Source organism: Protopterus annectens, chromosome 4.part0, assembly GCF_019279795.1.
Source record: "Protopterus annectens isolate FY-2018-M chromosome 4.part0, PAN1.0, whole genome shotgun sequence".
Lineage (NCBI taxonomy): Eukaryota > Metazoa > Chordata > Ceratodontiformes > Protopteridae > Protopterus > Protopterus annectens.
In genome coordinates this window covers 847,218,289-847,234,322 of record NC_056733.1, presented here as the reverse complement: position 1 = coordinate 847,234,322, position 16,034 = coordinate 847,218,289, and the positions used below count along the sequence as shown (strand labels likewise).

At 41.8% G+C, this 16,034-nt stretch overlaps 1 protein-coding gene across 3 annotated transcripts in view; it reads right to left on the bottom strand.

Annotated features, from left to right (window-relative positions):
* The window catches only part of TEX47 (testis expressed 47), an 844,245-nt gene that overhangs the window by 408,988 nt on the left and 419,223 nt on the right, over positions 1–16,034 (bottom strand). For all 3 annotated transcript variants that reach the window (XM_044068795.1, XM_044068792.1, XM_044068794.1), the window contains exon 5: positions 15,964–16,034. This exon is cut by the window's right edge and continues 131 nt beyond it. In XM_044068795.1, the coding sequence (XP_043924730.1) occupies positions 15,964–16,034 (71 nt within the window). The remainder of the gene's footprint in view (positions 1–15,963) is intronic.

Here is a 16,034-nt window from a genome sequence, read left to right as displayed (position 1 = left end):
TGTGTGCTACACATGTGATCTGATGACCTGCATCCGACGTGCATTACTCGTGCCTTCGGGTTACGTTACATCCCTTGCAGGATGTAGGACCGGGAACATGCATGACGGTCACTGCATTTAACACATGGCCATTTGGGATTTGTACACGTGTTATGTCATTTTGTACATGGAGTATACTACGGCTGTTACTCCATACTGCACTCGCATGGGTAACTCAGTTAGTTCACATATTGCTGAGTCCAGTTAATGGTATGTCCATGTGATGTTTACTGGATGTGCTCTGGCATTGGGTATGTATATCACAGTGAGCCACACACGATACTGTGCTACACCTTCAAATGACCATAGGTGGAGCATGCTGGGGTGACGAATACCTGTCATGGGTACACCCCATGCCTTGACACAACATCCATGATTATATTATGTGGAGCCCCTCATTAACGCAGCAGGGACTCCGTGCTGAGTGTGTGCAGAACAGTGCTTACACACATGTGCTCCCACAATTGCCTCTGCTCCACTAAGTGACAGTTGGTTACTCGATGTTGTGGTGATAGCGGACACTGTTTCCCCCGTTTGGTGTATGGCCTCTGACAATCGGCCATGTACCTACCGATATACCTGGGAATCTATACACCCAGCACCATCATATGCTGATAGGCGCATGTACTGTTCAGGTGTTGACATTCCGTGTTCCGATAGCTGTTGTGTGTACAATGTTTGAGCGCTGCCTATGTAGGATTTACACAGTGGGCCACCTATACATTACAATTTACAGGTGGTCGTGTTTGTGTGCCATCCACTTTACTGTGTGTGCAGGTGGAGTGGTGTGTCAGTCCATAGGGGCCTACACTGTCAGAGTATGTGCTATACGTTCCCTCTTTGCCAAGGCATAGGCATATTGGGCATGCCTCTGTCTGCCTACTGGGGCTGGCACAGTGTGTTCATGGTCTGAATCCCTCTGTGCCTGTGATGGCCTTGGCAATTGCAGTGGGCTATGAGGGCCTTCACCATTTTGTCCCTGCTGCAGCTGTTTTCTCAGGATCATATTATGTAGCATGGCACATACTATGACGATGTGGGCACACGTGCCTGGAGAGTACTGCAAGTCTCCACCAGATGTGTCCAAGCACCGGGACTGTGATTTCAGCATCCCGAACACACGCTCTATGATGATTCTGGTTTGTGCGTGTTCCTCATTATGGCGTTCTTGCATGGGTGTGTGTGCATTTCTGATGGGAGTCATCATCCACGGCTCCACTACATAGCCAGCATCCCCCACAAGGTGGCCATGTGGGATGTCCCGTCTGACAAATACCTGACACAGCTGTGAGGCATGCCAGATATGGGAGTCATGGTAGCTTCCAGGGCTGCCAGCACACACATCCATGACAATGCCCTGGGCATTGCACACGACCTGGCAGTTGATGGAGTGGAATCCCTTGTGGTTTATGCAGCGCCTACCATGCTCACCGGGTGGTGTCTTGATTTGTATGTGCGTGCAGTCTATCGCACCCAGGACCTCCGGGTAGTGTGCCACATGGTGGAAGTGACGCATATTGCTGGCCAACTCCTCCTGTGTTCGGGGGAAGTATATATGCTCATTGGCATGTGGTAACATGGCATCCAGGAACTGGTGTAGTACCCTGGATGCTGATGCCTGTAAGATCTCCATTATATCTCCAGTTGGCCTTTGAAAGGTACCTGTGGCTAGTATTCGCAAGCTTACAAATACCTTCGTGTCCACTGGGATGGGTTCCTCTCTGTTGTTTCTGGTTCTCAGGCGTGGCCGGCACAGCTCCACTATTTGCTGTAGGATGTCCCTGTCCACCCTGTAATGCTCTACTATCTCCAGATCATGTAGCCCCTGGTAGGTTACCCTTTGTCTGAACACTCTTCTCCTCCTCCAGGGCCTGCGGTGGTTGTCGGCATCATCCTCCACAACACCGTCAGTCTCTAACACATGCTGATGAATCACAGCTATGGCAGCTCCCAACATGTACATTTTAAAAGTTCCCCGTGTGTTTACACCTATGGTGCAGTGTTTGGAAATACACAGGTGTGTGTAGGGTGCTTTCACACTTTATACTATTGTGCTGTGAACACCGATGATGTCATAGGGTGTGTATGTACGATCGTAGCTACAGGGTATCTTATGTGTTTTACTACCGGAACTACTATTGTGGTGCCTTTGGTGTTGAATTACATATGGCTGACGTGGATTACCACTTGACCTTCCCTTTACATTTCTGCACGTTCCACCTACCATTTTTTGGCATGCATCCAGCAGCCTGCTTTCATTTGTACTTTCCTAGACCTGGCTTATCTTGCATAATGTGTGCTATTGCCGGTCTACTGTCGGTTTGCTTTGCTCTGCTATGACAGATCTCCTATCTTTGCAATCCAATGCCTCCCCTCCTTTCTTTGCATTCCAATGCCTCCCCTATCCTGTTTTGCAGGTTTCTGTGAGCAGACTTGTCAGCTGCTGTCGATTGGCTGCCGTGTGTTGATTGGTGTTGATTGCTCATTAGTACTCCAATTACCCTACTTCGGCATTTCCTTCTTTTCTTCCCCTGACCTTCCTGTTTGTGCTATTGTTCGCAGCGCATGCATCCGCTTACTGGGTTTCAGGCACATTTTCATCCCCGTACACATGCGCTTTTGGGCACCATGTGTGCTCTCAGCTAAACGATTCTGTACCTTCCTCCCCACCCCTGTCCTGCAGCTTTGTTTAGCAATGGCCAGGCCAGATTTGCATTGCTCCAATGTGCTTACTGCTACGGTGGCACACCCCTCTGCTGCTGTCATGTATCTCCTCTGAGCCACTCCTCGGTGTTATAGAGCTGCGCCGTATGGCACAACCTTCATCTGGCGGGACATTTGCGATTCAGTATTATCTGCCTCATTTGCATGGCATTGACTACTAATTCATAGTTATTGCGCCGAACACTGTCGCAGGCCCTTAGCAACCCTTGCACCTTGGTTGTGGTGTTCCATGCCTACCATTGTGTATTATGGTGTAAACCTGATTTGTATTACATTGCGATTTTATGACATTTTTATATAATTTCTTTATGTTCCAGTTTGCGCACACATGCCCTGTGGTTGTACTGTGCATTACTGTGGACATGACATTAAATGTTGTTTTTTAGGTGTTCTGTATATTTTAGAAACTGCGAAAAGTGCACTCACAAATCACTACAAAGAATCCAAAAGAGCGCAATGGGCTAATAGAGAGGCACTCCACCAACTTAGTAGAACTGCACGATTTATTGATATCCACAAAACCAAGAAAACATTAACGCAATTATTACACAGTATGCGTTTTCGTCCATGTAAAACTTGGATTTCATCAGATAATAAATAATTACACTAATTGCATCTTAAATAGCTCACAAACAACTACATTAACCAATTAAATTCTTAAAAAACATTTCAAACACACTAATCAGGCTCTCTTAAAAGGCTCATGAATATTAAATAAGGCTTGTATATTATCACCACAAATATATCTAAAATAAATAAATAAATATTAAACTCACTTGATGTATCATAAATAGGTTTCTTAAAAGTTGATAGATTATAATATTTAATTCGTATAACATTTATAATCATTAAAATCCGAACATTTAAAAAACATATATATTTGTTTAGTATATACATATCTGTGTATTAGTGAACTATTAGTAAATGTTATATGAATTAAATATTATAATCTATCAACTTTTAAGAAACCTATTTATGATACATCAAGTGAGTTTAATATTTATTTATTTATTTTAGATATATTTGTGGTGATAATATACAAGCCTTATTTAATATTCATGAGCCTTTTAAGAGAGCCTGATTAGTGTGTTTGAAATGTTTTTTAAGAATTTAATTGGTTAATGTAGTTGTTTGTGAGCTATTTAAGATGCAATTAGTGTAATTATTTATTATCTGATGAAGTTCAAGTTTTACGTGGACGAAAACGCGTACTGTGTAATAATTGCGTTAATGTTTTCTTGGTTTTGTGGATATCAATAAATCGTGCAGTTCTACTAAGTTGGTTCTGCATATTTTCTTATGCCATTGGCTGTGTATTTCGCCATTGGCATATGTTAACTTTGTAATACATGAGTCTGGTCTGCTTCCATAGCTCCGTTGTTCTGTTTGGGAAAATGTAAACTGTGTTTTTTGGTTTACATTTCCGTGGGCTTACACTACACCTGCACCACTTCATGAATCACTATCTGCCTTCATTTGCATGGTGCGACACTGCTCATAGGGTGATTAGCAAACCTATGCCGAGGGCTGCGCAGTTCTGGTGTACGCCGGTAGTGCACGTGGTATTGGATCGTACCTGAATCGCTCGACGGCCATATTTGGCATTATTCCGCCTATGCTATGCCTGCGCCTGGCACAAGCTTCATGAATCCCGGGGATTATTTTTTTATTTTTATATAACACCCAGCTTTCTAAACATTTTAATACTGTAAATACATACATACATAAATAAATGACAGATTATTTAAGAGAGAAAACATAAATTAGGCTATCCATCCATCACCCCCCCTTTCCCATTTTTGCACATGGTGTCGGGGTGTCACATCAACAAAGACCATTATCTAGAGGCACTGTTCACATTACTAGGTGGCTAGCCCTGCTGAAAATATGTACAATAAAATGCATCAGTCCTTCTTGTGGTTTTCTATGGTTCATAGCTTCATAGGTAGGTACTAGGCTATCTGCCCAAGGGCATTTATAAGCCTAGCCAGAGTGTGTTAGCTTTCGCCACCCCATTGATTAATTAACTGAGCCTTTGTCAAGAAGAGCCAATGAAGTGATCCCAGGGGTGTATTTTCTGTTACCCATCCACTCGTCAAGGTTTCTCTTGAAGAGTATTAGTGAAGGGTTCTGCCTAATGTAGTTAGGAATTTTGTTCCAAAGCATGAGGAGTCTCTGGGACAGAAATCTATCCCTCCAGCATGTTCTATTTATTGTTGTGGCGAGGTTTAGCTCACTAGAGTGAGTGGCTCATGGTAACTTGGATTTCTTTAGGTGGAGCATGTCCATCAATTCCGAGTTGGACACGGCTTTGTAAGTCAGGCAGAGATCACCTCTGAGTAAGCAATATGCGACTGAGTACAGCTGGAGTTTTTCCAGTCAGGCTGCATAGGACATATGTTTGAGGCCAGTAATCCTCTTGGTGAGGTACTTTTGTGGTATTTCTAGCTTTTGGAAGTGCTTTGTGAGGTACATCCCAAATGGGGCATTGTACTCTATGATGGGTCTGATGAGTGATGAGTAGGGGGCACTATAACCTCTTTATTTCTAGATGCAAACCCTTTAGGAATTAGATGGGCTACATAGAAGGATTTCTTAACTACTTTGGCAATATGATTGTCAAAGGAGAGATTACTCTCTACCTGGGTCCCCAGATCTCCTATTACCTCTTCTGTATTAAGGGGGCTGCCACCTATGTGGTAATTCATGGGTGTTTTGTTTTTCCCAAATGGGTTGACTATGCATTTTTTGGCATTCAGCTTGAGACCATGACTTTGACACCAGGTGTCCATCTCAGTAAGGACCTTTTGGAGAATGTCCGTGTCAGCCGGAGAGTCAGTTATGGCTCCCAGTTTGCGGTCATTGGCGAACTTGGTTAGCCATAGTCCTCCTGTGTTTGCCTGTACTTCTGAGAAGTATATGCCGAACAGTAGGGGTCCCAGGTCCGAGCCTTGTGGGACACCACTTGTGACTGGTTTAGAGTCGGACCTGGAGCCCGCTATTCTTACCGTGTGAGTTCTGTCTGTAAGCCAGTTGGCAACCCATCTCATGACGTAGGGGTTTATGTTCAGGCTGGTGAGCTTTTCTATAATTCCAGAGTGGGGAATGGTGTCAGAAACCTTTGCAAGGTCAAGGTAGGCTGTGCAAACTACCTTCCACTCATCTATGGCCTTGGTGACTGTCTCGAAGAAGTCAACCAGGTTTAGTAGGCATGATCTTCCCTTAACATAGCCGAACTGGGTTGGGTCAAGTGTTTGGAGGTTCCCAATGTCTTTGTTAATGAGTTCCAAGATGATGCGCTCCATAGTCTTGCAGTCCAGGCTAGTCAGGCTTATGGGGCGAAAGTTACCAGGGTCAGTTGTGGAATCCTCCTTTGTGGAGCAGAATAACCGTTGCTGTGCACCATTCTATGGGCACATAGCCTGTGGAGAGGCTGAGGTTGAACAGTGTGTTTAGGTGGGGGGTTAGTTCGTTCTGTAGTTCGTGCAAGACGCAGCCTGGGACACCATCTGGCCCCATTGAAGCTGTGCTTTTGGCTTTTGAAAGGGCTGTTTTCACCTGTACATCTGTGATTTCTGGGACACTACACTTTTCTGGTATTGTTGTGGGCACTTTTAGGGGTGAAAGGGGGGTGAAGTTTGCACTGAAGCTATCTGCCAGGATGTTGGCAATATCAGTGGGTTCAGTATATTTTGGGCAGTTTTGCACTAGCTCAGAGCATATCTGCGAGTTGCCACTTAGATTCTTGACATAGCTAAAGAAGGCTTTGTGGTTATCTTTCGAATCCTTGGCTATTTTTCTTTCTAAGTTAGCCTTGGAGCATTTTATGAGGGACCTTAGCTACTTACTTATACTGATCAGGGATGTTTTTCCTTCTTGGGATTTGCTTTTTTTCTAAACTAGTTTCCTCCTTCTATTGTATAGCCTGTTTATGGCAGGGGTCCGCTAGACTGGTTTCCTTCTCTTAGGGGAGTGAGTCTTGGTTTTGCTAGGGATGGCACAATCCATGCATCCTTGTAGGTGCTCAGAGTGCATTTGTAAAGGTTCCTTCATTTTGGACACTGTTATCCTTTAGTGTGGGGGCTGTGAAACTTACCACCTCTGTCTTAAGTAAGGTGAAGTTTGCTATAGAAAAGTTTTTCACTGTGGTTTCCTTGGTTGGAGGTGGTGGTGTGGTGTGGACATCCAGAGTGATTAGTTTATGGTCTGATCTAACCAGTGACGGGTTGACCTCCGGTGTGCACCACCTGTCGCCCATGTTAATGATGACCAGGTCCAATATGTTTTCACCTCTGGTAGGGGAGTTTACCAGCTGATCTAGGGCATTTGAGGTGATAAATTCCAGGAAGCGCTGGGAGTTTGTACTTGAGTAGTTTTCCCAGTTAACGGTAGGGTAATTGAAATCGCCCAATATCAGGGTGTTTGGTAGGACCTTCATTTTTTCCAGTGTCTCCAGAAAGGCGGAGTGGTGGGCCTGAGTCATGGAGGGTGATCTGTAGCAGGCCACAATTTGCATTGCAGATTTGCCTGATGTTAGTTGCACATGGATGATCTCGGAGGTATCATGCTGCGCCACTAACCTGGAGGTGTAGGTATCCTTGATGAATATGGATACACCCCCTCCTTTTGTGTTTTGGTCCATGTTCTGTGGCCAAAATGTGTGATATGAGTTGTAGCCTGGTAGTGCTGGGGTGCTCTGTGGAGCCTTGAACCAGGTTTCAGTTACTGCACAGATATCAACGTTCTCCATACTGAGGAGTGCTTTGAGCGTGTGCATTTTGAGATTTAAACTCCTGGCATTCAGTAGTATAACCCTCATTTTTTTATTTGTGCTGTTTACAGAAGTGGGTTTGACTTTTGAGCCTTGCCTAAAAAAGGCACTATGGGGGCAGCAGGAGCCTTGGCCAGTATTCGAAAGCCTAGGGGTGACAGGTGCAAGCTGTCTCTTGCGAAGCACCGAGGCTTGTCGAGCATGTCGTCCCAGGCTGACAGACACTGGGTCCCCTTTGAATGACACCAGAAGCTTCCTAGTACAAACTAATGGCCACAAAAGATCTACTCACTTTGTTGCAAAACTATTGGTGGAAGACAAAACTCCATTACTGAGTTGCCATTCATAAGCTCTGAACACTTCTTCTGAAAGGAGAGATTGGTTTAATTCAATAATTATGTATGTAGCATAAAATGACAACTGAGTTGGAATTTCAGAGACAAAAAAAAAACACTTTTTTGCAAAACAGAAAAGATTATTTAACCTAATTATTTGCTTTCTTATTACATTGCCAGCATGTATCCATACAATTCCTGGTGCAATATTATTTGTAAAGATAGTAAAAACATAATTCTTGCATTCACTGCTTTTGTGTTAAGTTGCAATCATTTTAGTGCAGAAATCAGAGATTGCACTCTCATAAGATGTCCAAATGAACTCCTATACAGAATGTGAAGCATATGTAGTTATGCTGTGGTTGGATATAAAATGCTAAGCTCTGACCTAGGTTTACCACCTGTCTGCCACAGCATTTTCATTAATACTAATGATATTTTGTGGTCTAATGGATCTGAATTTCTATTTTGCAAGATTTCAAGTAGTCACTGTTTCTCCCTCATCTACACTATAGAATCTGGAACATGAAGTGGATAGACATAAAACTAAGTGTCTTCAGAAATTGCCTTGTTGTTGGTATCATTTCAGTTACCTTCTGCAAATCTTTTCTAAAAGCACTTTTCTTTAGATGAACATTTACACTCAAAGTGAAGTGCAACAGATGTAGCTGGCTGCCAGTTTTTGTACATCCTCTGTTACTTTCAGCTTGTTCAAGCAGTTTTTGTAAGTCTTCTGTTACTCTCCGTCTGTTAAAGCAGAACTCTCTCTGCCACAATGAAAATGTAATGTAATCAGAGATTCGTCAAATTCTGAAAATAAAATGTATACACCTACAGTTTTATATGCGTAGAAACTGGGACAATGCATATTGCCAAGGTACTGTAAGGATGAAAGTAGAACCGTTCCTTTTCAAGTGTTATTCTCCCTGCTTGAATGTAGCCCTGAATATCTAACATATTTATTGTAATCTTCCAATCACCTTTAGGCATTAGAGTGAAAAGAGTATATAATTTAAGAGGTGGCTAACTTTAAAAAAAAACATATTGTGGCAATAATCCATGACTGGATATAGTTAACGCTGAATTTACCCATGGATGGCATAATTTGATCATGAAGAAAATTTGTTTACTTTTTTAAATAAAACTGCATTATGTAAATTAATTTCTTTCTTAAGTTGTCTTTTTCCTCTATCTTCTGTAACTGCAGATAGCAGGATGATAATTTAGATTAGCCCATTGATAAATTATATCTAATTTTATCCATGTTTTTTTTTTCAAAGTACAATTGTCTTAATGATTAGGGGAGTTGCATATATGTTAATTCTGTTTTAATATCATTTGAATATATATGTAAAGGCATGCACTAAAAAAGTCTTGGGTGATGAGCTGCTAGTCAACATGTTGCAAATGGTATCCCTTCTGTCATGTTACTGAGTTATAGCCTCAATAATGGTCACAAGGTTTATAATGTCTTAAGTAGCTGGGAGAAAACAGCAACATTACTTGCTCTTTCTGAATGCATTCCTCATCTGAGACATGCTGGGCCTAGTGAATCTCAGTACCTGTACAACATAAATCTGAATTACAGACCCACATTTGCACCCCATAGCAAGTGATGGTATTTTAATCCAAGGCCAAATGTGTTCTTGAGTGCCAGAGATCTGACATCAGATTGACAGAAGACATGCACTTGATGCTGTTTAAAAGCTGGTGTAATTTGTGACCGTGAATGTCAGTAGTGATGGAGTAACATGCACTTTGAAGTTTTTACCAGAACTAGCTGGACTTCACATGGTATCTGCAATCATATGTAAAAGCCTTTTTCCATTAAATAATTTGGTGTGGATTATAACTGGATGGAGTGTATTCTGTGTGGTGCATGTACCTCCCCTGTGTCTATGAGGGCTTTCACTAGATGCTCTGTTTTCTACCCATAGTCCATACACACATCATTACTTGAACTGAAGATCATCTACATTGCCTAAAGGCATATATATATATATATATATATATACACACACACACACACACACACATATTATATATATATATATATATATATATATATATATATATATATATATATATATATATACACAAATATATATATATATATATATATATATATATACAAATATATATATACACACACACACACACACACACACACACACACACACACACACACCTACCTGAGAAAGTGTGATGGAATGGTGTACTATCCAACACAGTGCTTTTGCCTTGCACTGAATGCCTGTTTGGCTCTCCTCAAATTATGTACATAATAAAGCAGGTGTTAGAGAATGACTGAATGTGTGAATGATTTAAAGGTGATCTGGTTGTAAAATTACTTGCCAATTTATCAGCAATTTTGCAGAAGGGGCCAATATCCCATTTAAGACATTTATGGTAGGGATGCACAAGCCAGTGCATTTCTTTGTGCCGGTCCCAAGCCTGGATACATGGGGAGGGTTGCGTCAGGAAGGGCATCCGGCGTAAAAGTTTGCCAAATGATATATGCAGATAACAATACATATTTACATACTGGATCGGTCGAGGCCCGGGTTAACAACGACCACCACCAGTACTGTAAGTCAACAGGGTGCTGGTGGATATTGGGCTACTGTTAGCCGAAGGAGAAGAAGAAGAGGGGGAAGCCATGCCCGAATGCAGGAAGAGAGGAGAAAGGTTAGGAGTGTGGTAGTGAGGGTAGGAACTTTGAATGTTGGCAGCATGACTGGTATAGGGAGAGAGATAGCTGATATGATGGACAGAAGGAAGGTTGATATATTGTGTGTACAACAGACCAGGTGGAAGGGAAGTAAGGCCAGGTCTATCGGAGGCAGATTCAAATTGTTCTATCATGGTGTGGATGGGAGGAGAAAGAGGATAGGGGTTATCCTGAAGGAACAGTATGCCACGAGTGTTTTGGAGGTGAAAAGAGTGTCGGATAGAGTGATGTTTATGAAGGTGGAAATTGATGGTGTAATGATGAATGTTGTTAGTGCATATGCTCCGCAAGTTGGGTGTGCAATGGATGAGAAAGAAAAATTTTGGAGTGATTTGGATGAAGTGGTGATGACTGTACCCAAGGGTGAGAGAGTGGTGATTGGAGCAGATTTCAATGGGCATGCTGGTGAAAGGAACAGAGGGGATGAGGAAGTGATGGATAGGTATGGTGTTAAGCAAAGGAATGCAGAAGGTCAGATGGTAGTGGATTTTGTGAAAAGGATGGACATGGCTATGGTGAATACATATTTTAACAAGAGGGAGGAGCCCAGGGTGACAGACAAGAGAGGAGGAAGATGCACACAGGTTGATTATATCCTATGCAGAAGGGCCAGTCTGAAGGAGATTGGGGACTGTAAAGTGGTGAGAGGGGAAAGTGTAGTTAGGCAGCATTGAATGGTGGTCTGTAGGATGATGTTGGTGATCAAGAAGAAGAGGAGGAGTGTGAGGGCAGCACCAAGGATCAAATGGTGGAAACTGAAAAAGGGTAATTATGAGGTGGAGTTCAGGGAAGAGTTAAGACAGGCAGTCGGTGGCAGTGAAGAGTTACCGAACAGCTGGGTAACTACAGCAGAACTAGTAAGGGAAAAAGGCTAGAAAGGTGCTTGGTGTGACATCTGGACAGAGGAAGGAGGACAAGGAGACCTGGTGGTGGAATGAAGAAGTACAGGAGAGTATACAGAGAAAGAGGTTGGCGAAGAAGAAGTGGGATTGTCAGAGAGATGAAGAAAGTAGACAGGAATATAAGGAAATGAGGTGCAAGGCAAACAGAGAGAGGTGGCAATGTCTAAGGATAAGGCGTATGAAGAGTTGTATGAAAGGTTGGACACTAAGGAGGGAGAAAAAGACCTGTACCAATTGGCTAGACAGAGGGACCGAGCTAGGAAAGATGTGCAGCAGGTAAGGGTGATAAAGGATAATGAGGGAAAAGTACTTACAAGTGAGGAGAGTGTGTTGAGCAGATGAGGGGCTGATGAATGAACAGAATGAGTGAGAGAAAAGGTTGGATGATGTGGGGATAGTGAATCATGAAGTGCAGTGGATTAGCAAGGAGGAAGTAAGGATAGCTATGAAGAGGATGAAGAATGGAAAGGCTGTTGGTCCAGATGACATACCTGTGGAAGCATGGAGGAGTTTAGGAGAAATGGCAGTGGAGTTTTTAACCAGAGTGTTTAATGAAATTTTGGAAAGTGAGAGGATGCTTGAGGAGTGGAGAAAAAGTGTTTTGGTACCAATTTTTAAGAATAAGGGTGATGTGCAGAGCTGTAGTAACTATAGAGGGATAAAACTGATCAGTCACAGCATGAAGTTATGGGAAAGGGTAGTGGAAGCTAGGTTAAGAAGGGAGGTGATGATTAGTGATCAGCAGTATGGTTTCATGCCAGGAAAGAGCACTACAGATGCGATGTTTGCTCTGAGAGTGTTGATGGAGAAGTACAGAGATGGTCAGAAGGAGTTGCATTGTGTCTTTGCGGATTTAGAGAAAACATATGACAGGGTGCCCAGAGAGGAGTTGTGGTATTGTACGAGGAAGTCGGGAGTGGCAGAGAAGTATGTAAGAGTGGTACAGGATAGGTACGAGGGTAGTGTGACAGTGGTGAGGTCTGTGATGGGAGTGACAGATCCATTTAAGGTGGAGGTGGGATTACATCAAGGATAAGCTCTGAGCCCTTTCCTATTTGCAATGGTGATGGACAGGTTGACAGACGAGATCAGACAGGAGTCCCCATGGACTATGATGTTTGCAGATGACATTGTGATCTGTAGTGAGAGTAGGGAGCAGGTTGAGGAGACCCTGGAGAGGTGGAGATATGCTCTAGAGAGGAGAGGAATGAAGGTCAGCAGGACTAAGACGGAATATATATGTGTGAATGAGAGGGAGGACTGAGGAATGGTGAGGATGCAGGGAGTAGGGCTGGTGAAGGTGGATGACTTTAAATACTTGGGATCAACAGTTCAGAGTAATGGCGAGTGTAGAAGAGAGATGAAGAAGAGAGTACAGGCAGGATGGAGTGGGTGGAGAAGAGTGTTAGGAGTGATTTGTGACAGACAAGTACCAGTAAGAGTGAAAGGGAAGGTCTACAAGTGGGTAGTGAGACCAGCTGTGTTATATGGGTTGGAGACAGTGGCGTTGACAAAAAGGCAGAAGTCAGAGCTGGATGTGGCAGAGTTAAAGATGTTAAGATTTGCACTGAGTTTGATGAGGATGGACAGGATAAGGAATAAGTATATTAGAGGGTCAGCCCAGATTGGACGGTTTAGAGACAAAGCCAGAGAGGCGAGATTACGTTGGTTTGGACATGTGCTGAGGAGGGATGCAGAGTATATTGGGAAAAGGATGCTAAGGATGAAGCTGCCATGTAATAGGTAAAGAGGAAGGCCTAAGTTAAGGTTTATGGATGTGGTGAGAGAAGATATGCAGGTGGATGGTGTGATAGAGAAAGATGCAGAGGACAGGAAGAAATGGAAACAGGTGATCCACTGTGGTGACTCCTAACAGGAACAGTCGAAAGAAAAAGAAGAAGAAGATGGTATTTAGTCCTGTGTCTATTCCCCATCATGGCAGTAATCAAGAAAAGCTTATTTCAAAATGATTAAGAAGACAGTGGCCTCATTCCTTTGAATTGGTAACCCTTACCTCTGAAGCCCTGTTAATTACAGACTTTCACAAAGACATTTGAATCTTGTCTTTTTCTTAAATTATGCTTTATAATTTTCAAACTGTTACTGTACTTAAAACTGATGCTATATTAGTACTGGTCTAAATCTTTCTGAAAACTAAAAATCCACTATAAGCAGTGTTTTGATTCTTGTGAATGAAGATTAGTCTTTTTAGCGCAACAACTGGTTTATAAAAATAATGTTTAAGTGAAAAAATACAATAATTCTGAATGCTTACGCTTGCCAGTTCTTGAAAAGGAAAAAGTGACTAAGTAAAATAGGAGCTACTGGAAATAAGGTGGCATCACAGATGTTTGTGAGATAGCAAGAGGTTAACATAACACAGAGCAAACTTATTTTATGTAGCCAAATGTGTAACACTTACTAACAGTCATAAGCTTGATGCTATATATGTGATGGAGAACTTTGATAACACAAAGGATACTTGAAGGTAAAAGAAAATCCAGTGTCATAGTACTTAACAGAAAATGACAAAATAAAGATAGCCACCTGGTAAGGGGCAGGTCTTCTGCCTATGCTGCTGGTGACTTAAGATTAAGCGTGATTTTTGTGCTTGAGGTCAGCATTGGAAATACTGGAATCATGAGGTGATAACCTCTCTCATGGGGGAGAGAGGACATGTTCTGATGTGACTGTTCGACCGGTTAATTTACCTAGCACAGATGGGAGACACGGGTCAACCTACATGCTAAATGGGGGTGGTAACAGCTCCTGGAGGTGTCATGCAGTTACCTAAATGACCATACTGCCTTCACAGATCATAAGAATACCTTTAAAGTGTCTGGATTTTTGAAGAATGTCCAGATTTTTGCTTTATATTTTGATCTTTTCCTCATAAAAGTTGGAGTTTTCTGCTAAATTACTGAGAAGTGAAGTCACTAAATAATAACAGAAAATTGAGTTTCATACTTCGTGTTATCCCAGAAATGCATGTGAATGCAAAACGCATTACTCTGTCAAGTTTTTAAGTTTATAACAGCAATATTTAAAATTTGTCCATGAGTTACGCCCTTTGTCCCTCCATTATTTTTTACTTTGTCCAAAACTCTTGCACTAAGAGGTTGAAACATATGATCATAATGCATGCCATCCTTATCATCACAATACACTACTATGGGACTTTGGTAAAATTTAAGACATATTAAAATAATCCCACTCCTGTACAACAATTACCCTTGATCCACCCACCTGTCACCTGCTTCTGCATGGAATAATGGGCTAGAGCTATGGATGGGCTAGCTTACAGAAGCGATACAGGGGAATAAGGCCAAAAAAAAAAAAGGTTCAGTGGAAGAACACAGATGTATTCATCTCCCACCAAATTAATTTATTACTATTAATCCTAGATATAACAGTGTTATCCATAACATATGAACTGCCTGCAGACAGTTTGTCCCAAAGAAGACTGAGCCATTGTCAGAAACTATAAGCAAAGACTTCTCAGAATGAGAATACTCATCCCATCATCATCATCATCATCATCATCATCAGTATGGGACAAGTACTGATCCTGTGCACCAGCAAAGCACTGATCCTGTACTGGCGTGTCATGATAAGAGATTTGGTTCATTGTGCTGCAAAGCCACTGATTTGGATAAGTATGCTGAAAAAAAAAATGCATCTTACCTTTCATACCTACTGAACTACCTCACTATGTAACATCAGTTATGCAGTGAAGTCATTATCATTCAGAAATATGCATGCTGATTAGATAAAGCAATCAGCATCACCACTGTAAACAAACATCAACCAAGTGGATATGTCCAGGCATCTGTAGCCATCAAAAATGAACTGTCACCATGCTCTCTGCTCCACAAAGAAAAGAAATTCAGCTGTTGGAAGGGTAAAAGACAAAAGTTCCACCTTTCCCATAAGATAAAAATAATAACAATAAAAACGCTATTTGCAAAAAGATTAAAATTATATATTTATTTCACTGCTAGCGCATAAGGAGTCTGTAAACATGCATAAATAGTACTTCACTCCTTAGTTCCAAAAAGAAAAAAAGTGACACAATCTGTATCCTATCTAGAATATTATGTAAGAGTGAACACATACATGCTCGCTACATGTACAACAGATATGAAAGCTGTCGCCAGACAAGGAAGATGGTGAAAATGCACTGTAGTGTTTGGAGATACAATGCCAAAAAAAAGTAAGCAATTTCTTTATTTCTAATAACAGCACAATGTAATATAAATAATACACTTCTGTGTGAGGTTAAATCTGGTTTACCTATGTCTGGCTTACTAATTTTATCTCTTAGTCTTCACCCTCATGACCAGTTCATGTCAGCCATGGGTAAACCCAGCACTATACATACCAAGTCGTGAAATTTTGCTAAATCCTAAATTAAATGTCAAGTTGCAAATAAGAAGTACATTTTGATAATTTATTTCTTACCTTTGGTGAGCTCTGCAGGTGTTTTCCAAGCTTGAGTAATAAAGCTAAGCAGTCATTGACAATTCTTTCCA